Source organism: Perognathus longimembris, chromosome 16 (assembly GCF_023159225.1).
Source record: "Perognathus longimembris pacificus isolate PPM17 chromosome 16, ASM2315922v1, whole genome shotgun sequence".
Classification (NCBI taxonomy): Eukaryota; Metazoa; Chordata; class Mammalia; order Rodentia; family Heteromyidae; genus Perognathus; species Perognathus longimembris.
This window is the reverse complement of record NC_063176.1, coordinates 23,874,161-23,897,161: the sequence shown is the minus strand read 5'-3', so window position 1 is coordinate 23,897,161 and position 23,001 is coordinate 23,874,161. Positions and strand designations below refer to the sequence as shown.

At 41.0% G+C, this 23,001-nt stretch overlaps 1 protein-coding gene, 1 long non-coding RNA gene and 1 pseudogene across 4 annotated transcripts in view; 1 reads left to right on the top strand and 2 right to left on the bottom strand.

Moving 5' to 3' along the window:
• The window catches only part of Cnot6l (CCR4-NOT transcription complex subunit 6 like), an 85,951-nt gene extending 66,780 nt beyond the window's left edge, over positions 1 to 19,171 (bottom strand). Inside the window, exon 1 of one of the 3 annotated variants that reach the window (XM_048364901.1) lies at positions 18,600 to 19,171. Coding sequence is in view for 1 of the 3 variants with exons in the window: in XM_048364898.1 (XP_048220855.1) it covers positions 18,333 to 18,337 (5 nt within the window). In the remaining 2 variants the exon portion in view is untranslated. Of the gene's footprint in view, positions 1 to 10,996; positions 11,158 to 18,332; positions 18,497 to 18,599 lie in introns of those variants that run through there. The other 2 variants (XM_048364898.1, XM_048364899.1) reach the window with 2 other exon arrangements.
• LOC125365044 lies at positions 84 to 17,459 on the top strand. The gene is made up of 3 exons (XR_007213616.1): positions 84 to 94; positions 6,967 to 6,970; positions 17,121 to 17,459. It is a non-coding gene; the product is annotated as an uncharacterized LOC125365044 (long non-coding RNA).
• Positions 9,467 to 9,642, bottom strand: LOC125365060 (annotated as a pseudogene).
• Positions 19,172 to 23,001: the final 3,830 nt, after the last annotated feature.

Genomic DNA, 23,001 nt, shown 5'->3' with positions numbered 1-23,001 from the left:
TTGGAAGATCACTACAAAATTAAAGGCAGAGAAATACAGAGAAGATCACAGAACTATCAATGACATGACAAAGCTTGTTTGTATTAGGTGAGCTGTACCACGTGCTCATGGAAATTTGTAGGTTTTTTTGAAATTTATTTTTTAATCTATTATTTCATTTTGGCCATACTTAGTCAAAACTGTGTAATAAGTCCATGAAAATGGCTGCTTGCTATGTTAACATTTTCTTCTTCACCTTCTAAAATCTGGATAACATTAAATTCTATATGAAATATTTACCTATTTCTATGCTGCAAACTCTCATATGCATCTGTGTTTATACAAAGTACACAGCCTAGAAGTTCAGTGTTATGTCACACATGCTCATAAATAAAATTAGGCCCTGCATTCAATCCCAGCACTGCCAAAAATAAACTCCAAGATCTCCTAAACAAGCCAGGCACTGGTGGCTCAAGCTTATAATCCTAGCTACGCAGGAGGCTGAGATCTGAGGATCGAAGTTCAAAGCCAGCCTGGGCAGGAAAGTCTAGGAGACTTATCTCCAACTAACCACCAGAAAATTCAGAGTGGTGCTGTGGCTCAAAATGGTAGAGCACTAGCCTTGAGTTGAATGGCTCGGGGGCAGTGCTCAGGCCCAGAGTTCAAGCCCTATTACTGATAAAAATAAATTGCAGATTTCAAATTATCAAGGCAATTCCAATGAGTGAGAAACTAGGAGGAAATGCCTAGTAATATATTTTATTGGTATTTTGGCCTCTTTTGTTTTTGGTGGTACTGGGGTGTGAACTCAGGACATCATGCTTTCTAGGTAAATATCTACCATTTGAGCCACACCCTCAGTTGTGGGGTTTTGTTTTTTTTTTGGGGGGGGGGGGAATCAATATTGTCAGATGTTTGAGACAAGGTCCTGCTATATATCCCAGGCTGATTCAAAATAATCACTGTTATCTCATCTCCCTGTCTCAGCTGAGGAATATTACTATAACATCTCTAATCCTAGCTATTCAGGAGTCTCAGATCTGAGGATCAGAGTTCGAAGCCAGACTGGGCAGGAAGGTCCATGAACCACATTTCCAATCCATTACCAAAAAAGCCTCAAGTGGAGATCTGTGGCTCAAGTGGTAAAGCTCTAGCCATTAAAAAAAAAAAAAAAAAAAACTCAGGGACAGTGCCCAGGCCCTAAATTCAACTGGGACCCAGGACCAAAAAAAAAGCAGCTCCAGCAGGAAAGTCTGAGAACCTTACCTCCAATTAATCACCAAAAATCCAGAAGTGGAGCTGTGACTAGCCTTGTGTGGAAAAGCCCCCCTGCCCCCCTCCCCCCCAAAAAAGCCAGAACTGGAAGTGTGGCTTAAGTGATATAACATCAGCCTTAAATAAAGCTAAAAGAGAATGCCTTGGCCCTGAATACCAGAATTTAACATTTTGTTCATCCCTTTCTGAAGACCAGATAACTATCTTAAGTCCTATTTAAGATATTTACCAATTCCTATGGTACAAATATTCCCACATAATAAATGCAGTGTCCTTCATGAAATATAAAAATCCTGTAGCTAACTATATTTAATGACACAATTTTCAGTGCTTTCCTCTTCAGATCAGAAAGGTAGGAGGAAAAGTCTGCTCTATCTCCTATTCAACCTTTCAGTAGAAGTTGTATACATACTAACAAACAAGAAAACACATAAAAGCTACTGTGACTAGAATAACCAACACCGTAATATACACATGTAGAAAATACTACAAAATCTATTTTTAAAAGCCTCCAAAACAGGGCTGGGAATATGGCCTAGTGGCAAGAGTGCTTGCCTTGTATACATGAAGACCCAGGTTCAATTCCTCAGCACCACATATATAGAAAACGGCCAGAAGTGGCGCTGTGGCTCAAGTGGCAGAGTGCTAGCCTTGAGTAAAACGAAGCCAGGGACAGTGCTCAGGCCCTGAGGCAAGCTCCAGGGATGGCAAAAAACAAAACAAAACAAAACAAAAGCCTCCAAAACAAATAAGTTTAACAAGGCTGTAGGACACAAGGTAATGATACATCTCTTCTCCAAATGAGTTTTTCTTTATATATAAATAAGAAATAGGCTGGGAATATGGCCTAGTGGCAAGAGTGCTTGCCTCGTATACATGAGGCCCTGGATTCGATTCCTCAGCACCATATCAACAGAAAAGGCCAGAAGTGGTGCTGTGGCTCAAGTGGCAGAGAGCCAGCCTTGAACAAAAGGAAGTCAGGGGAGCGCTCAGGCCCTGAGTTCAAGCCCCAGAATTGGCAAAAAAAATAGTAATAATAATTGTTTTTAAATGGCATCGAGGGGCTGGGAATATGGCCTAGTGGCAAGAGCGCTTGCCTCGTATACATGAAGCCCTGGGTTCGATTCCCCAGTACCACATATATAGAAAATGGCCAGAAGTGGCACTGTGGCTCAAGTGGCAGAGTGCTAGCCTTGAGCAAAAGGAAGCCAGGGACAGTGCTCAGGCCCTGAGTCCAAGGTCCAGGACTGGCAAAAAAAAATGGCATCGAAAAGTATACTTACAAACTAGAATAAAAATATGTAAGGATAGTACATTGAAAACTACCTCACACTACTTAAAAAAAATAAATGACCACTTATATTCATGGATCAAAAGACTCAATATTGTTAAGATGTTCATTCTTCTTAAACTGGTCTATATATAGATTAAATTTTTCAATGAAATGCCAAGTTTTTCTAAAGTTTATATGGAAATACAAATGACCTAAAAGAGCTAACTCTAAAACTGTAAAACGGAAAAAAAAAAATCCTGGAACACTTACACTACCAAAGCTCAGGTTATTACCATAACAATAATCATGGTAATGAATTATTGGAAAAAAGAGAAACAGACCAAGAAAATAAACAGATCAAGACGACAGTCTTAAAGCAGTCCCACTTAGTCAATAAGTTTCTAACAAAGATATTAAAACAATAAAACAAAAAGTCCATAAAGCAAATCTATACCTTGGACTCTTTGAGACATTATTGAAAAAAACCTACAGACTGAAAAAAAAAAGAAACCTTACAGATTATGAAGAATATGTTCAAATGAATTTTTAAGCAAAATGTAATATTTTGCTTAAATATGAAATATTTAATGTATGAAATAGTACCTATCTTGCCAAAGAAGATATGTAATGAAATTTGTAAGATGTTCAATGTAATTAAGTAAATAAAAAGTAAACCATGTTGAAATACAACTACATACCTATTATAATGGGTAAAATACCTAAACCTGATCAAATCAGAACATGGACCAAATAGAGCTCTCATACACCATAGAGGAAAATATGAGTACCACTTTGGAAAACAATCTGTTTTCTTTTTTTAAAGAAACATACCTATTGTATGACCTAGACATCACACTCCTAAATAGTTACCACTACTACCACCACCACTACCCAAAAGAAGAAAGAGGGATGGGAAAGGAGAAAGTAAAAGGGAAGAGAGAGAAGAAAACAAAAAGAAAGTCCTATACAGATTCAATTGAACTTAAATATTCTTCACAGCTTTATTTGTAATAATCAGAGCAAGAGGGGCTGGGACTAAGGCCTAGTGGCAAGAGTGCTTGCCTCATATACATGAAGCCCTGGGATGGATTCCCCAGCACCACATATCTAGAAAACGGCCAAGTGGCGCTGTGGCTTAAGTGGCAGAGTGCTAGCCTTGAGCAAAAAGAAGCCAGGGACAGTGCTCTGCCTTGAGTCCAAGGCCCAGGACTGGCAAAAAAAAAAGAAAAAAAAGAAACAGCCCAATAGACTTGTACATAAATTAGGGTAAGTTGCCAAGAGATGGTGGCTCACACTTGTAATCCTAACTACTCAGGAGGCTGAGACCTAAGGATGACACAGCTCAGAGCCAGCCCAGGCAGAGAAGTCCATGAGACTGGCCTCCAAAAACTGAAGTAGAGCTGTGAAAGTAGTAGAAAGTTAGCCTTGAGCAAAACCATTCAGAAATAGCTCCCAGGCCCCAAGTTCAAGTCCAATCAATGACCAACAACAACAAAAATTGTCAGTCCACACAATGAATTCACCAGTAAAAATGAATGTATTATTCATTTACATTACAACAGAGACATTTCAAAACAATTTTGCTGCATGAAAGAGACATTTTTTTATTTTCCAAAAAATAATTTTCAAAAAGCTGATCTAGAAAGCAGGACAGCTAGAGTAGGAAGATTCTAAAGAGACCTTTACTGTAAAACAGCCAGCCTAAGTCCTAGTTATAAATTAGAAATTCAGCTCTCACACTTCTTCACATCTACAGTTCAGAAATCTCAGAGACAGAGCCCAATTGTCAGGTTAGATAACATGGCTAGAGACCTAGCAACACCAAAACCTTTTCTTATCATACGCTCCATACCCTGAATGCAAGTAATACAAAACACGGTGATTCCAAAGGAGTTCATTGTTCTGACACATGACCAAACATCATATACCCATTACAGTACAGTATACTATTTAACAAACTCAATGACAGCACACACACGTGTGCGTGCGCGCACACACACTGTTCCTCCTATTAACCTACTGAATTCTGTGACTAGCAGAATTACTTTCAATTCTTCAGTCACTAACGCACACTGAAAACAAAAGTGAAGAGTTTTAATTTTTTTTAATTTTTTTTTGTACTCTTGTCTTCCAAATTTTGCCAGCAAAACCCTAATAGAGCTCACATACTTTCTAGAAGGACACTTATCAAGATTAATACAGGTAAGGAAAATGGATATCATAGAAGAACAAAATTTCTTCCATATTACATACTCAAGATGTTACTGTACAGTCAAAACCTATTTATCCAATAAAAATGGCATATGTCAGGCTGGAAATATGGCCTAGTGGCAAGAGTGCTTGCCTCGTATACAGGAAGCCCTGGGTTCAATTCCCCAGCACCACATATATAGAAAACGGCCAGAAGTTGCACTGTGGCTCAAGTGGCAGAGTGCTAGCCTTGAGCAAAAATAAGCAGTACTCAGGCCCTGAGTTGAAGGCCCAGGACTAGCTTAAAAAAAAAAAAAAGGGGGGGCTGGGGATATGGCCTAGTGGCAAGAGTGCTTGCCTCGTATACATGAGGCCCTGGGTTCAATTCCCCAGCACCACATATACAGAAAATGTCCAGAAGTGGCGCTGTGGCTCAAGCGGCAGAGGGCTAGCCTTGAGCAAAAGGAGGCCAGGGCAGTGCTCAGACCCTGAGTCCAAGCCCCAGGACTGGCCAAAAAAAAAAAAAAAAAGGCATATGTCCAAGGATGTTTACTTCATACAAAGCCATTTGTTCTCCGGCACTGTCCTGGTACTGGTTATCAAAGATAACTGTCCTGACTACTGCAAGTTCTTTAATTTCCCTTTCCATTATAGTTAAGAATAAAATTAAGTGAGGCAAAAAGAAAAAGAGTACTCTGTTCACAAGGTACTTTACACATAGAAAGTTTATGAAAATGAATTATCCAACTTTTAGGTAAGGACAGATGGAAAAACGGGGAGACTGTGAGGGAAAGGATGACACTGTCAAAAAAGAAATCTCATTATCTGACTTATGTAACTGTAACCCCTCTCTGTACATCACCTTTGTAATAATAAAAGGAAAAGTAGAAAGCTTATTGAAAGTTCTCTCCTAAAACTTGTAGTTGATAACAAGTTCTTCCTAAAGAAAAGTGTTCTGCAAAATCAACTGGCTGTACTATCTCAAAGACGGGTAACAATCCCAAGGCACAGAGTGATTTCTCAAAAGAAAACATTTTTGCTGCTATAAAGACAAGGACACCTGTAAAAAGCATCTGGAAGAACCATTTAGATGATCCACATTATGAATAGGCAAGTCTGGTTAAGTGAATGATGTGAGGTTCTGTCACTCAAAGTAACAAATGTACTAGAAAAACTCGATTAGTCCAACATGGAGCAGCAGAAGACAACCTGACAACATTATAATATTTCATACAAAATCCTTCACCTTTTTCCTTCTCTCACCTGCCAAGTTCAAAATTCTCTCTAGTGATGCATAAAAAAATTTGAGCAATATTTTACAAATATGTTTAGGTACATAAATAATCACTATATAAACCAAAAATACTGTTCGGTATCAAAAAACTAAAAAGCAATTCAAGATATTTTTTATGTCAACTGCTAGGAAATTAAGTTTGATAGTGTTAAAAAATACTTGCATACCAAGTGTAAAAGGTCTATGTTCAAACCCCAATACCACTAAAAAGAAGAAAAAACTGCTAACGCTAAATAATGCAATTATAGTAAAGAACCACCTTTTTTTTAAATGTTAAGGGCTGGGAATGTGGTAACTTAATGGTAGAGTGTTTGCCTAGCACGTATGAAGCTCTGGGTTCGATCCCTCAGCACCACATAAAGAGAAAAAAGCCAGAAGGGAAAAGAGCCAGGGATAGTGCTCAAGGCCTGAGTTCAAGCCCAAGAAGTGGCAAAAAAATAAAAATAAAAATGGTAAACAACTAAAGGTTTAATTAACAAATGTTTTTTCATGAGTAACTTCTTGAATTCTATCATTTCCTTAAGAAATTATTTTAGGTTATCATTACAAACGAGCTTTGTTATTTTTGTTTTATTCCAAATGGTTTTTGTTTTGTTTTTTTGCTTCTTGTAGGGCTTAAACTCAGGGCCTAGACACAGTCTTGTGCTTAAGGCTAGTTAGAGCTCCACCACTTGAGCCACAGATCCACTCCAGCTTTCTGGTGATTAGAGATTAAGTCTCATGGACATTCATGCCATGCCCAGGCTAGCTTCAAATCACTAGCTTCAGATCTCAGCCTCCTGTGTAAGTACGATTACAGGAGTGAACCACCAGCAACTAGTTCAAAATATTTTAACTCTATATAATAATCATAATAGCAGTCTCATACTTTGACCTGAACCAAAATATACAATGATCCAGAATCAGGTGAGCACAATAAATTTTATTAAAACTAGTAATGGTTCTGAGAACCAAGGTTTGTTTAGAATGCGAAAAAGCCTTGTCTAAATCTGTACTTCTTCATTTAAAACAAGACAGAAAAATCTTAGTAACTAAAGTTGGATAAAACTTGACAAGCACCAAGAAAAACACCATCTAAGAAAGAGTTCCAGAATGCCAACATCCTTTTAATAGCAAGGAGTTCAAAAGAAAGGTAAGTCCAGTGCAGACTCACATTGATCCCAAACAGATTAACATTAAACAAAGAGCTAACCCCTTAATTTCTGGCACAAATTCCTAACAGAAGTATCACTTATACCTGGACAAATGACTGCCAAAGGTGATGCTTGCTTTGTAACAAAATGAAAAAGGATTGAAGGGAGGAAGTGTCAACTTTAAAATAGTGCCTAAAATAGCCACTTAAAACGATAAAGAATATGATAATTTAAAAAAGGTTTTGAGTCAACCCTGGGTCCAGAGAAAGGTTATTTTGGCCCTATGTGAAAAATACAAATGTCTAGATTTTGTTATAGGAAGAAAAAAGTTTTCTTGACAGGTTGATATTATACAAACAACAAAGCAGCCAGGCACTGGTGGCTCATGCCTGTAATCCTAGCTACCCAGGAGGCTGAGATCTGAGGATCACAGTTCAAAGCCAGGAAGGAAAGTACACAAGGATCACAGTTCAAAGCCAGGAAGGAAAGTACACGACTCATCTTCAATTAAGCACAAAAAAAGCCAAAAGTGGAACTATGGCTCAAAGTGATAGAATTATCAACCTTGAAAGTAAAAAAGCTCAGGGACATCACCCAGACCCTGAGTTCAAGGCCTACAACCAACCAAAGAGAAGAAACAACAATGAAGCACACTAAGTACAAATACTTAACAAAAAATATGTATGTCAGGTCAAGTAAATCTTGCAAATTTCAGTCCTACAGTCAAAATATCATTGTCAGAAACTCAAAGATCCAGTTTTGTTACTTCAAACTCCTAAGTTACCCAGTGTGGACCTTCTTACTTCATGTTTTGAAACTGACAAAATGAGAATGGTTTTTTAAAGAAAACAAAAACAAAAGGCCCATAATTGGAAAAATCGGCAGTTACAGTAAAAAGAAAATTTGGTATCAGTTCTTGAGACCTAATTACATGTAACTCATATTACTACAATAGAGAAAAGGCTAAAAATACACTTTATTTTGAAGTTATCTTACCAAGGCAAAAGAAAAGGAGAGAAAAATGATGTTTAAAACAGTTACCCAGCTGGGAATATGGCCTAGTGGCAAGAGTGCTAGCCTCATATACATGAAACCCTGGGTTCGATTCCTCAGCACCACATATATAGAAAACGGCCAGGAAGTGGCACTGTGGCTCAAGTGGCAGAGTGCTAGCCTTTGAGCAAAAAGAAGCCAAGGACAGTGCTCAGGCTCTGAGTTAAGGCCCAGGATTGGCAAAAAAAAAAAAAAAATTCTAAAACAGTTCTTCAAAACCTATTATAAAAACTGCTACTTCTACCTGAAAAACCTTATAACCTAAAAACATAATGAATGTACAACTTTTAATAAAGTTACTTTTTCGTAAAGAAAAATAACACTTGACAAATCAGTGAAATTAAACAAAGAATGCATATAAATTCCCTAAAAGATCAGTGAAAACAATTTGTAGTTCTTAGCCAGGATGATTAAGAAGTATGCTACAAATACTATAATTTGTAACTATTAATAAAAATTGCCTGGTTGGGCACCCATGACTCATGCCTGTAATCCTATCTACTCAGGAGGCTAAGATATGAGGATTGTGGTTCAAAGCCAGCCCAGGCACACAGATAAGCCTCACAGATAAGAGTCTGTGAGACTCTTATCTCCAATAAACCACCCGAAAACCAGAAGTGTTGCTGTGGCTCAAAGTGGTAGAGCACTAGCCTTGAGCTGAAGAGCTCAGGGATAGCACCGAGGCCCAGATTTCAAGCCCCACAACCAAAATAAATAAAATGCCTGAAATTGCATACAATTTATATACACAATATAAATGTATCATGTGTTAATTTTGCTATTTGTTCTCATAGTTACATTTTAACAATGGAAAAAGAATGAAGCTCACTAACAGTGTCTCTCACCTGTAATCCTACTTAACAAGGTAAAATTCTCAAGATTGTTGTTTACAGCCAGCCTGGGCAAGAAAGTCTATGAGAGTTATCTCCAATTAACCACCAAAAGACAGAAAAACAGCTGTGACTCAAGTGGTAAAGCACTAGTCTTGAGGAAAAAATAAACAATGCCCAGGTCCTGAGTTCAAGCCCCAAGCACGCACACACACACACACACACACACACACACACACACACACACTAAAAAAAGAGAAAACCTGCACTGAGTGCTCATGTGTTTAGACAGTGTGCTAAATAGCCTCCATGTAATTATGTTCAATTTCACTAAAATTATGAACTACATATTAATTGCCATTTTACAGATAAGAAAGATGAAGTACAGAGAAGTTGTGAAATACAAGACTCAGATAGTAAGTGACTAGATTTGTGTTTTCAAAGGTTCCCAAAGGAAAGGGAAGGTACACCGCTGTTCACGAGTCAATGGAATGCTTATTCCATATTCCTGATCCAAAATTCTATGTAATGTATTGTCCCTGGATAGAGAATTACCCAATGTTAAACTGATTAGAATAGATACTACATTGGATCTTAACCAAAAACAAAAGTAAAAAACAAAAAAGCAATCTGACTGAAATCTTAACACAGGTTAAAAACTGGGTATGAATTTTAGTGGCAGAGTGTTTGTTTACCTAGCATTTACAAGCCCCTGAACATCATAAAATGAAAAGGTGAATGATTTAAAAACAAAACAAAGGGGCTGGGAATGTGGCCTAGTGGTAGAGTGCTCGCCTGGTATGCATGAAGCCCTGGGTTTGATTCCTCAGCACCACATATATAGAAAATGGCCAGAGATGGCGCTGTGGCTCAATTGGTAGAGTGCTAGCCTTGAGCAAAAAGAAGTCAGGGACAGTGCTTAGGCCCTGAGTTCAAGCCCCAGGACTGGCAAAAAAAAAAAAAAAAAACTTTTACAACTGAGACAGGTCCTGTCCAAACTACCACACATAAGCTTCTAAACCATGCCAAGTATAATTTCAGATATTCTTAGATAATGAACAAAAGTAATTTTTTAGTCTTATGGCACAGAAGCAGAACCGAGGTTTTAAAAAAGCAGTAAAGAATGACAGATTAAATATTTAAAATATAGTATCTACCTATAAGGCAAAGAACAAAGTCATTTTTAAAAAGCAAAAGGAGCCTATGTCTCACACTTGTAATCTTAGCTACTCAGAAGGTTGAGATCTGAGAATTTAATTCAAAGATAGACTACATAGAAAAACTAAAGAAACTCCTATCTCTAATTAACCACCAAAAAGCCAGAAATGAAGGTGGAAGAGCCCTATCCTTGAGTGGAGAAAAAAAAAAGTCAATGACAGCTTGAAGCCCTGAGCTCAAGCCCCCAGATTGGAGGCAAGAAGAGAAGCCAATCATAAAGATAAATATATTCAAATTAATTATTCATGTCGTAAGCAGGACCTGAATTCAGGCAACAACACAAATCATGCCAACAGAGACCACACTAATTCATTAGTCTAACATATAATTCATTTCCTCAAAGACCTAGGTTTGATCCTCAGCAATACACACACCACCACACAAAAGACTTTCCTTCTTTCCTTTTCTCTATTATTAATTTTTCATTTTTGTTTTTTGTGATACTGGAGTTTAAACTTAGGACCTTTTTCTTGTTAGGCTGGTGCTCTACCACTTCAGTATGCAGCCTCTGATTTTTTTGCTGGTTATTTTCAAGACAGGTTCTCAAAAACTTTTTTGACTGGGCTAGCATAGACCTTCATACTTCCACTCTCAGGATCCTGGGTAGTAGGTATTAAGGGTGAGAGACACTCACATGCCGCTCTAAATTTCTTCTTATTCCCCCCCAGAACCCTGAACACAAGACTTTATTATAGCCAGTAGAAGAAATACCAGTCAGCTGTATACTTTTCTTTTGAGACAGGGTCTCAGCATGGAGTACAGGCTAATCTTCTATTCACTATGTACCCTTCAAAATCCTCCTGACTCAGCCTCAAATGCTGGGATCACAGATGTGCACCACCACATTCAGCTAGATCTTAGCAATTCAAATTTGTATACTGATTCAAGGTTACTGATGGATAGATCCTGAAATATATACCCTGAAATGTTCCCAATACACTTAAAGGCTTGGTTGCAAGCCAATACCGTTTTGGAAAGTGATTAAATCATGAGGGGTTTTGCCTCATCAAAGGATTAATGCATAGGCAGATTTGTAATTTAATGCCATTATTGGGAGCTGACAAATTAGAAGACAGGGCATCGTTGGAGGTAGGAGATTACTAGGGGCAAGATCTGGAAAGATTTATCATGTCTAAATCTTTCTCTCATACTGGTGTCTGGGCAAAAGTGTGAGGTCTTGAGTTCAAGCCCCAGTGCAGGTTACTGGGTGAATGGTGCATTAATTAAAACAGCAGGAAAAAAAAAAAAAAGAGAGAGAATAAAGGGGGAAAAAAATCTAGTCCTTCTATAAAAAGAAAAGTAAAAACCAGTAATTTCTAGAACTAGCTACCTTCATTTTCCTAATCCATATTTCACATATACCTGGTAAGTCAACTTTTTTTTTTTTGGCAGTCCTGGAGCTTGGACTCAGGGCCTGAGCACTGTCCCTGGCTTCTTTTTGCTCAAGGCTAGCACTCTGCCACTTGAGCCACAGCGCCACTTCTGGCCATTTTCTGTATATGTGGTGCTGGGGAATAGAACCCAGGGCTTCATGTATACGAGGTAAACACTCTTGCCACTAGGCATCGTATCCCCAGCCCCCTGGTAAGTCAACTTTAGATTTAAATATACTATAAACGTATGTGGAAATGTAACAATTACCTCCTCCCCTGTATAATTAAGGTAATATAAAAAATTTTTTAAATTAACTCAAACTTAAGTTTTCACACATAAAAAAAACCCAAGGAATTAAAAGTGATATCCCTCAAAATTATCAAAAATATCTCTGAAAAATCCACAGCTAACGTGAAATTTAATAATGGAAAACAAAATCTTTCCCTCTTAAGCTCAGGAAAAAAAAAAAAAAGAAAAAACAAGGATTAGCTAGTTACTTCCCTTGATACCTTTTATTAGCGCACTGGAGGTTCCAGTCAGGGCAATTAAGCAAGAAAATAAAATATAATGCAACCACATGGTTGTAGGTGAAATGTTCTTTGTTTATAGAAAATATTTCTACATAATACTTACAGATACAAGATCAATACATTAAAGTAAATTGTATTTCTATACACAATGGACAACCTAAAAATGGAAATTTAAAAAGACAATTCCATAATAAGATATTTAGGAATAAATGAAAAGAAAGAATTATAAAACATCAGAAAACTATGAAACACTGTTAAAAGCCATTAAAGATATGAAAAAAATGGGAAGACATCCCCTGTTCATAGCTGGGGTGGGAATGCTCAGACTTAAAGAGTTAGCACTCCCCATCAAAATTCTAGCTCACTTCTTTGAAGAATTTGACAAGCTAACCCTGAAATTGACAAGGAACAAGACTCTCAAATACACATGAGAACTCGATTGAGTAAAGAATAGTCTTTTTAATAAATAATACTGAAAGAAATAGACATCCACATGCAAAGAGAATATTAGATCCCTGTATCACCCCACAAACTCAAGAAATCAAGACCTTAAAAAACTCTTAGGACAAAATATAGAGGTAATGAGTCTTTGTAACGTAAGACCATGCAATTATTTTTTTAGCTGTTACATTAAAACCTCAAGCAACAACAAAATAAATTCAACTTCATAAAAGCTAGGAGTACAACTCAGGGTAAAACTGAGCATACAAGCATGGAACCCCGTGTTCAATCTCCAGCATCACCACCAACAAAAATAAAAAAGAAATTGACTTTGTCAAGTTAAAAACTTTTGTGCTTCAAAGGATACCATCAGGAAAGAGACAATTCAGAATATAGGAAGACATTTGCAATTACATATGTGAAAAGGTACATGTGTCTATACCAAGGACTCTTACAACAGGAGGAGGAGGGGGTGAAGGAGGAGGAAAAGGAGGAAGAACAACAACAATAAGGCACCAGATGCCAGTCTCATACTGTAATCCCTCACTACTCAGGAAGCTGAGATATAAGGATAGGTTTGAAGCCAGTCCAGACAGAAATAGAAATGTCTTGAGATTTTTACCTCCAATTAATCACAAAAAACTGGAAGTTGAGCTTATGTGGTAGAGCACTAACCTGGGCACAAAAGCTCTAGGACAGTGCCCAGGCCCCTGACTGCAAGCCTCAGGACCAACATATACATATATACATACATACATAAAAATTAATAACAACTTTGCAAGTCCTTACACGTATCTCTCCAAAGAACACATTCATGACCAATCAGTTTGTTAAAAATAGTATTCAGGGGGCTGGGGATATGGCCTAGTGGCAAGAGCGCTTGCCTCTTATACATGAAGCCCTCGGTTCGATTCCCCAGCACCATATATACAGAAAATGGCCAGAAGTGGCGCTGCGGCTCAAGTGGCAGAGTGCTAGCCTTGAGCAAAAAGAAGCCAAGGACAGTGCTCAGGCTCTGAGTCCAAGGCCCAGGACTGGCAAAAGAAAAAAAGAAAAAAAATAGTATTCAAGGGGCTGGAGATATGGCCTAGGGGCAAAGAGTGCTTACCTCGTATACATGAAACCCTGGGTTCGATTCCCCAGCACCACATATACAGAAAACGGCCAGAAGTGGCGCTGTGACTCAAGTGGCAGAGTGCTAGCTAGCCTTGAGCAAAAAGAAGCCAGGGACAGTGCGACAGTGCTCAGGCCCTGAGTTCAAGGCCCAGGACTGGCCAAAAAAATATTCAAGTCTTTTTTTTTTTTTTTGGTGATGTAGTCTAGGGCTTAAATTCAGGGCCTGGGCACTATAGATAAGCTTTTTTTGCTGAAGGTTTGCTCAAGGATAGTGCTGTACCACTTGAACCACAGCTCCACTTCTGTTTTGATTAAGTCATCAAGAAAATACAAATCAAAACCAAGACTTTAGGCTGGGAATATGGCCTAGTGGCAAGAGTGCTTGCCTCCTATACATGAAGCTCAGGGTTCAATTCCCCAGCACCACATATATAGAAAACGGCCAGAAGTGGCGCTGTGGCTCAAGTGGCAGAGTGCTAGCCTTGAGCAAAAAGAAGCCAGGAGCAGTACTCAGGCCCTGAGTCCAAGGCCCAGGACTGGCAAAAAAGAAAAAAAGAGTTTATCACTTCACTTCCACTAGGAGAGATTACATCCAAAAGGAAAAAAATTATTAATAGGTGGTGGCTAGAGGGAAGAGAAACTAGGGCCCTCAAACCCTACACTGCTGGTTGGAATGTATAAATAGTGTAACTTTTTTGAAAATTTGTCTAGAAACTCCTCACAAGCTTAAATGTGAAGAATCATAACACCAACCTACCCACTATCTGGGAACTACATTTCCCATTACCCTTGTTGTATTCAAATAAAGTTCTAATGACAAATTCTTGCCAATGAAACTTAGGAAGATGTCGCTTTCAGTCCTCAAGTTTCTTAAGCAATAGTCCATGTGCACAGGCAGGATTCCAAGCCCCTAGAAATGTTGGAGTCACAAAATGTAAGGAGCTTGGTTCTATCTAAATTATCATATAGAATAAAAGCCATAGGCCTACTAACCAAGAAGTACCTGCACTGAACTGTCAAGTAAAAAACAGTTAAGTCACTGAAATTTTCAGATGTACTTATTACCCTAACTAGAGTTACAAAAAGGAATGCATATAGAAATTTCTAAGTATTACAATTCTCTTTAAAAATATTTAGGCTGAGTGCTGGTGGCTCATGCCTGTAATCCTAGCTACTCAGGAGGCTGAGATGGATCACAGTTGAAAGCCAACCCAGGCAAAAAAAGTCCCTGGGAGATTCTTATCTCCAATTAACCACTCAAAAACTAGAAATGGAGCTGTGACTCAAAGTGGTAGTGCTAGTCTTGAGGGGAAAAAATGAGCTCCGGGACAGCGCCCAGGCTCTGACCAAAGCAAAAGGCTGAGAACTGAAGTTCAAGGTTCAAGTAAGTCCATGAGATTCTCATCTCCAATTAATCACAAAAAAAAAAGAAAGCCAGAAGTAAAGCTCAGGGACAGTGTGCAGGTCCTGAGTTCAAGCCCCAGAACTGGCATAATAATAATAGTAATGATGTGTTGTACACATTAAGGTAAAAATTCTTCCTTTACATATAACCATATGGCAGATGATTCTGTTCACTTTAAATATTACACACAACTCACTAAAAGTCCCATATTTTGTGTTCTAATAAACTCCCTACTATTCTTCATAGAAGTTGTTGTATATAAAAAGTTGGGGGGGGGGCTGGAAATGTAGTACTTGCCTAGCATTCATGAAGCTGGGTTTGATTCCTTAACACCATATAAACAGAAAAAGCCTTAAGTAGCACTGTGGATCAAATGGTAGTGGGATACCCTTGAGCAAAAAGCAGCTTGGGGACAGTGCTCAGGTCCTGAGTTCAAACCCCAGGACTGGCAAAAAAAAAAAAAAAAAAAGTTACACTGGATGTGCTAAAATTTTAATTTCAGAAAAATCTAGTGAGTTTCATTTATTAAGACAAATAACAATGGTATAAAGCCTAATTAGGAAAACTGGCATTTTTAAACAGATATGAACAAACCATTAAAACTCCTACCATATTCTTTGCCATACCTTCACAAAAAAAAAGGGGAGGGGGTCTTTTGAATAGCCTTTCCATTGTCTTTTACCTTATATTCCATATGATTATCTTTATCCATTATACAAGTTGAAATTTAATGGATATTTACTACTCCACACAAAACTAATTTTTCATCCGAGGTTGGCGATTTTGCTTCTACTCAATACTCCCAGAAGTTTTGCTTTAAAAAAAAAATCTGTCAACATGAACTAAAACAATCATGTAGCATTTTGTAGATCCTACTCTTAGTGAATACATACATACACTATGGTTCTTTGATTTTAATATTTGAATATATTGGAACATATATAGAGCTGAAAAAATTCTAAGACCACAAAGCAAAGAGAAACAATGAAATTCAAATAGGTTATTTCAAAATACAGAAAACTTCTCTATAAAGCCATATTGATTTTATTTCTTAAAAGTCTTCTCATACACATTAAAAGATGTTTTTCACATACTGTATATATATGGAAGAGCTTCAAAATACACAGACACACACACCCCTCAGTGCTTGAGACCAAACTCCTAGCAGGGCACTATTAGGCAAGTACTAAACCACTGAGCTACATCCCTAGCTCTATTATCCTGACTTATCTCACATTTACACAACATTACTGTAAGTAGTTACTATTTGCACTTATAAATGCTTTTCCATACTTATAGTCAGGATTACAGATGACAGAGGTAAAATTAACTAAGCCTTTACTATGAGCCAAACATGTTTCTATTCTCATGGTCTTCCTAAAAAGCTATCAAGTATTACAGATTTTAGAAATGGATTTATATTTTTTAAAAAAACTACTTTGTCTAAAGCCAAACATCTAAGAAAATGACATAGCTAGGGTTCCAACTGAGATCAGCAAAGTCCTTTTCCCACGAACCTACATGTGTTAACTTGTTTTTCAAATCGTGGTAACAGAAAACAGCTTTTCACTCCTCCTTCGCTTACCCCCACTTCACAGTGAACACACATTTTCCTTTGTAAGACCAGGTTCAGAGATCAGTCTGCATTGCACAGATCATGGCCTAAAAACATCAAACCTGTATTCCCCAACTACTTCATGCATAGAAGGGTTCTAGTTAGGAGATAACTCAGCAATTACCACTTGCATGTGGTTCTGAAACGTATGGTATGCTTACTGCCTACAAATTTATCTTCATAACCGCTTTTTGCTTAGCCTATTCTCAAAATAGCTTTCCAGGAGTATGCCCTGAGTAGACTGTACTAGCTGCTCTATCCAGAATATGGAAGGCTGTGAGGAAAACACGTTGGATGCATTTGACTACCTTGATTGACAATTAAGATAACAAGTAATAAGGTGGCCTCTCTTTAAAGTGTGGTAACGAGCTTCCCATGTGTACAAACAGCTCAGCTAAACAGCCCCAGCACAATCCTCCTAAACAGCCAAAGCTAAATAAGCTGGCCAAGTTAAGGAAGATGACAGCTCCAGTAACTTCCTCTTCCTCACCAACCTCCCCCGCTCAAGCGTGTGCACGCCTCCCCCCGCCCTCCCCCCCCCCGCGCGCGCCCGCCCGCCGGGTAAAACATTTCAAACGCAAAAATCCTTCCAATCCCACAAACACCATCGGCCAAAGAAGCCCGTTTCCCTTTCTTCCACCTCCCGTCCAAGGAGATTTTTTTCCCTGGGGGGGGGGGGGGCTGGGGGGTATAATCTTAGCAACGACAAAGTACTTGCAACAAAACCTGAAAATATTTACTCAGTCTCTCCACATTGAGCCTGCAGGGAAGGATGAAAAGAAGGGGATCCAAGCACCTCGAATCCGAGATTTACTGCTTTGATTCACTTTCCCTTGGGTCCCCAACGCCAGTAGGAGGAGGCTTGTTGTTGGAACGCCAAAATAAGCAAGCCATCGCCTCTCCTTTGAAGACGCGGAGGCGGCCAGGGAGACGGCGATCCACGGGTCCCCGCCCCCGACCCTCACCTGCCCAAGGCGGAGGCAGCGCCCCGGGTCAGCGCGAGCTGGGCGTCCCAGGCGCGTCCGGGGAGGCCGGCGGGCGGGCCGGCGGGCGCCGAGGCGGTTAGGCCGCGCAGCAGGCCGAGCGCGCTTCCTGCCGCCGCCGGGGCCCGGGAACGGCGGCCCCGGGGAATCGCAGCGCGGCACCGACCCGCGGCTTTCGTAGCCCCGCGAAGGCCAGCGGCTGGGGGATGCCGCACTCACTCACCCGCGGCGGCCCGGCTCCTCGCGAGCCGTTCTCACCTGAGACGCTCCGGAGCCCGGGCCACAAAGGGGGAGGGACGCGCCACTCGGGGGTCCCGGACACACGCAAGCCACCCCCGGAGCCGCGGCTCCGCTCCCCGCACACACATAAACACACACACGCACCACCCCGGCGCCCTCGCCCCCTCCGGAGAGCCGCGGGTCGGTCCGCCGCCCTTCCCCGACACACACCCACTCGCCGTGGGTCCTCGGGCCGCCTCCCGCCCGCCAAAGTCCCAACTCGCTCACCCACCCACACGTCGGGCCCTCTCCCTCCATTCTCCCGTCAAAAAGAAAAACGGAAAGAAAAGCCGCGCTCCCTTTCCCAACACTGGCTCCTACCCGGAGGCACTGAGACACTCTACCTCATTCTCCTCCCCTGGCCCACAAGGAGCAACAGCAGCCATTTCCCCGCGGCAGGGGAAACACACACTCGCACACACACGCACACGCGCGCGCGCGCACCCCGCGCCCCCTCCGGAGCCGCGGCCGCAGACGCAAACACAAACACCCACGCCCGCCCGCCCGCCCCGAAGGGAAGCCAGCCGCGCGGCACACAGGGCCCGGGCCGGGGCTCGCGGGCGGACGCGCCGGGCCCGGGGCGCCCGAAGGCCCGGGTCCCCCGGCCTCACCTGCATTCAGCGCGCCAGGGTCCGGGCGGCGGCGACGGCGGCGGCGGCGGGGCGGCTGCTGCTGGGGCTGCGGCGGCGGGGGAGGTGGCGGCGGCGGTGGCGGCGGGGCTGAGGGCAGCAAAGACATGCAGGCAGCCCGCCGGGGGGGAAGAGGCACCGGCCGGAGGGGACGCGGGGCGGGCGGGCCGGGCCGGGCCGCCTGGAGAACGACACTGGCGGCGACGGCGCGGAGGGCGGCTGGAAAGAAGGAGCGAGAAGGAGAACGGAGTGGAGGGGGGGCGGGGAGGGGGACGAGGGCCGCGCCGCTGGACTTCGGAGACGGTGACCCGGGGAGCGCAGAAGAGGCCTCGCGGCCGCTGTCGCAAAAACCTCGGCCGGAGGAAGCGGCGCCCCCGCAGCCGCCGGGAACCTCGGCTATTGCTCCGAGAGCCTCCGGGAGCCTGGCCTTGGCCTTGGCCTCCTGGCACTGGGGCTGCCGCCGCTGCGGGGGTTGTTGCTAAGCCGAGTGCAGCCGAGGCCGAAGCCGAGCCAAGAAGCCAGCTTTCGATGCCTTCGTTCTCGCTCACACACGTTCACACCCCAGAGGGTCCGGGGAGAGGAGTCCGGGCGGGATCGGTATTGAGATTAATAACAAGGTGCAGAGTGCAAGAAGGAGGAGAGTTGATTGACGTGGAGGGGCTGGCGGGAGTCAGTCACTCCCAGGCGCGGAGGGTGGGGTGACGCGGAGGAGGCGGGGCGGAGGAGGGGAGGAGCTTCAGCACTGCGTCTTGGCTCCGCCCCTCGAGCTCCACGCTACGTCCAAGTGCGCTTGCGCGGGCCGGAGCCGAGTGTTCTTACTCATTTTCTCTTTTACCCAAGCTAGTGTTTTCCCCTCCTCCTCACCCCCTACCCCGGGTCTTGCAATAATAATAGCCCAGGGTAGCGTCAAACTCGTGTTCTCTCTGCCTCCACCACACACACACACACACACACACGAGTTTGGATTACCGGGCACCACCACGCCTCGCACCCCTGATGTTTTCTAATTCTCTGTATTTGCTTCAGCGAATGGCAGAGCGAAGATCTGTAAGGTTATCAGAAACCCACGTCTTTTAAGGCCTATGGGGAAGACTTGATGGAACCGCCTTGCGCTTGTTCTTGCGGGGACCGGTTGCTGTTTATTGCACGCACGCAGGCGATCTGATTGACTTCGAAGCCCAAGACGGGTGTGGGTGATTAATGAGACGCCAGGTGAGGCGAAGTGACCGCAGGAATTGCTTTCAGACCGCTTCCGTGGGTTTTGAAGGGTTAAAAATCTATAAATTGCATGGTAAATGAAAGAACCTGCGATAACGCTGTCCTATTTTCTAATTCTTCCTTCTCGTGATAAAATTACATTTCACACCTTATTTGTGCCAGCTGCAGAAGGAAAACATTCCGGTGTGAACTAGAAATATTTCTATTTAGAGTGAGAAGTAGTATTTAAGCTTGGAGGTTTCACTTTGTTTTTGTGAGCCAGCTTCAGCTTTTACCACCTGCAGCCCTAAACGCAAATAACCAGGCTCTAGAGGAAGAATACTGTTATTGAATGTGTTCAGTTCCCCCCCCCCTTTCCTCAACGCTCACTGTGGCTTATTTATTTATTCTCATAGCCTGACCCAGGCTTGTGTATTTACCAGTGGGCAAATTAGCATATTAACACTGTTGACTAAGTCTTCCCTCCACGTGTTTTAGCGCATAAAACATGTTGTGTTGATTGCAATTAATTCATCTTGGGTCCTGCTATCAAATGTACAATGCCTTTATGGATTGAGGAAAAACAGTGAGAAAAAAATACAAATCACCATTTAGCCAGAACTGAATAGCATTAAGAGTCTACCTTTGCAGCACTGTACCACTTTCCAGTTGGCATCCGAAAATGGGAGGCAGAGAGGGAGGGAAGAAGCACTTAAGAACTAGAGAGCTGGGTCTCCTCAGTTTCCCCACCTGGGGTAGTTTCCATTTCCCTGCCTAGCAACACCACCCTCACCCCACTGTTTTTGTAAAAGGTGCCCACATGACCTTAATTCTGGAAGAAGTCTAATTCCCAACTAGAGTCTCTGTTGACAGAATGAATATCTCTTTTGGCTCTAAAAGCAACAAGTGAGTGTGCATCCATGACACCTTGTTTAACATAGCATTTCTCCTGGACATCAACACTTCCCTAAAGGAGAAATTCTACCAGATGTTGAAAGAAAGAGGGAAACAAATGCCTCAAAAATGTAAGTTTGATAATGTGACACCTTCAAAATCCTGTTTCTTCAAACAGCTGCAGATAGATTTCTAGTTTTTCACTGATGTACAATATGTGGAGATTATATCATGTTCCAGGCTCTACTTAGTACTGCTGATACACAATCAAGCATATATAGTATGAACAGTGACACAACATAATCACAATGATGTTAGGATAGACTGATAACATTAGCATTTTTTTTAACCATCTGATATCTGCTGTCAGGAAGGGGAGGGAGGCATTTGCAGATGATGAAGAAGTACTAAAGAATGGTGGGGTTCACTGGCCCTGAAGCTTAGCTTATATGAAATGCATGATCATTTTTGCTAACAGTAAATATACCACAATTCATTGAAGGAAAGGGTGATTATCGCATTTAGAATTTCAAACAATCTGTCTTATTACTTAAGGGGCCAATTGAATTCAGGTTAAATTTAAGCACTCTCTACCCAGAAATGTTTGTGTTTTCTATACTATATCAGATAATCAAACGGATTGACTCACTAGAAAGCCATATTTTCTGTTTTTGGCCCACACTGTGGCTTTAATGTAGGGCCTTAGTAGTGGTAAACCATCATTCTTCCTACTAAGCTACATCTCCAGATTTGGGATATTTAAGTTTTAATTAATATAACTGCTTCATGCAAAAAATAGATTGTTCATTTTCTCACTTGCAATCAGATTGATGTTAGAAAATAATCATTTTCAGATAGTTGTCACTGAATAAATGCAAAATAATTAAGCCATCAGTGATCATTTTAAAAGACCAATTTTCCTCCTAAGATTCCAATTGCAAAGACATTCCAAAGCACAACAACACAGCCTCTTGTGTGGAAAGGGATTGAACTCCCTGCTTCACACAACTTGCACTCTACTACTGTGCTACATCCCCAATCCTGGCCATTTGTTTTGATTTGGTTTTAGGTTTGAAGGTTTTGTTTGCTTGTTTGTGAGAGGATCTCACTATATAGTATAGGCTGGCAGGAAATATTTTATCCTCCTAACTTCCAAGTGCTGGAATTACAGCTATGTACCACCACACCCAGCTTCCTGGCCATTTTTGAAAATCCTTTCATAACAGAATATTTTGCATCAGAATAGGAACCTGATTTTGATATTTCTCTGGATCTTTCAAACTTGTCAGAGATTATGATTTATTTTAAATTATAAATTAGAGCAATAGAAAATATTTATGTTGTCTGCTGTGAATGGTGCTGTAATAAACATGAGAATGAGACTCTTTCTTAAGCATATGGATTTCATTTCCTTTGGATAGGTTCTACAGTTAGAATTGCCAAATCATATAGTTCTATTTTTTATTTCTTTTGAGAACCTTCTTACTGTTTTCCATAAGTGGCCATACTAATTTACAATCCCAAGGACAATGTATAAAAATCTCCTTTCTCCACATCCTTACTAATACGTGTTATCTTTTGTCTTTTTGAGAATAGACATTCTGACTGGAGTGAGGTAGTATTTCATGTGGTTTTAATTTTCATCTCCCTGCTGACAACATTTAAAGTTATGGATGTTACACAACATATACAAATACCAAAATATGTAATCAAAAATATATTCCATAAGAATGTACAATTACGTGTCAATGGAAAATAAAGTTAAGCTAAAGCTATATCTCAAGTAATAAAAGTACTTGCCTAGTAAACACAAGGCCATGGATTAGAACCCCTGCAATAGAGACAGACAGAAAGAAAAAGAGAGAGAGAGATACAGAAAGAGTGCAGAGGAGGAGAAGGAAAGAGGAGATGGAAAAAGAAAAGAAGAAAAATCTCTTTTTAAAAGTGTTTTATCCAATTGAAAGTGTCTGCCTTTAGTAAGGCCCTTTGACCAATTTGATTTAATAGCAACAGCATGTAGGTACAATTTGTTCTGAAACATTTTTGTATATCTTACTTGCAGAATGGTTCTTAATTTTAAAAGAATACTTGATGTTTTTAGAGACTACCCATGAATTTTCCAAATTAGCAATTAATTTGTGATATTTGATCAGTCTCCCCCTGTTGTTTTGGTAGCATATATACCAGGTCCAGTAAGATCTTTATAAATGTCTTTGATTCTTTGTCTCTTTTCCCAAATTATACAGAACAACATACTCAGAAGGTTTTGATCATTTTTTAGGAAAATTATTAT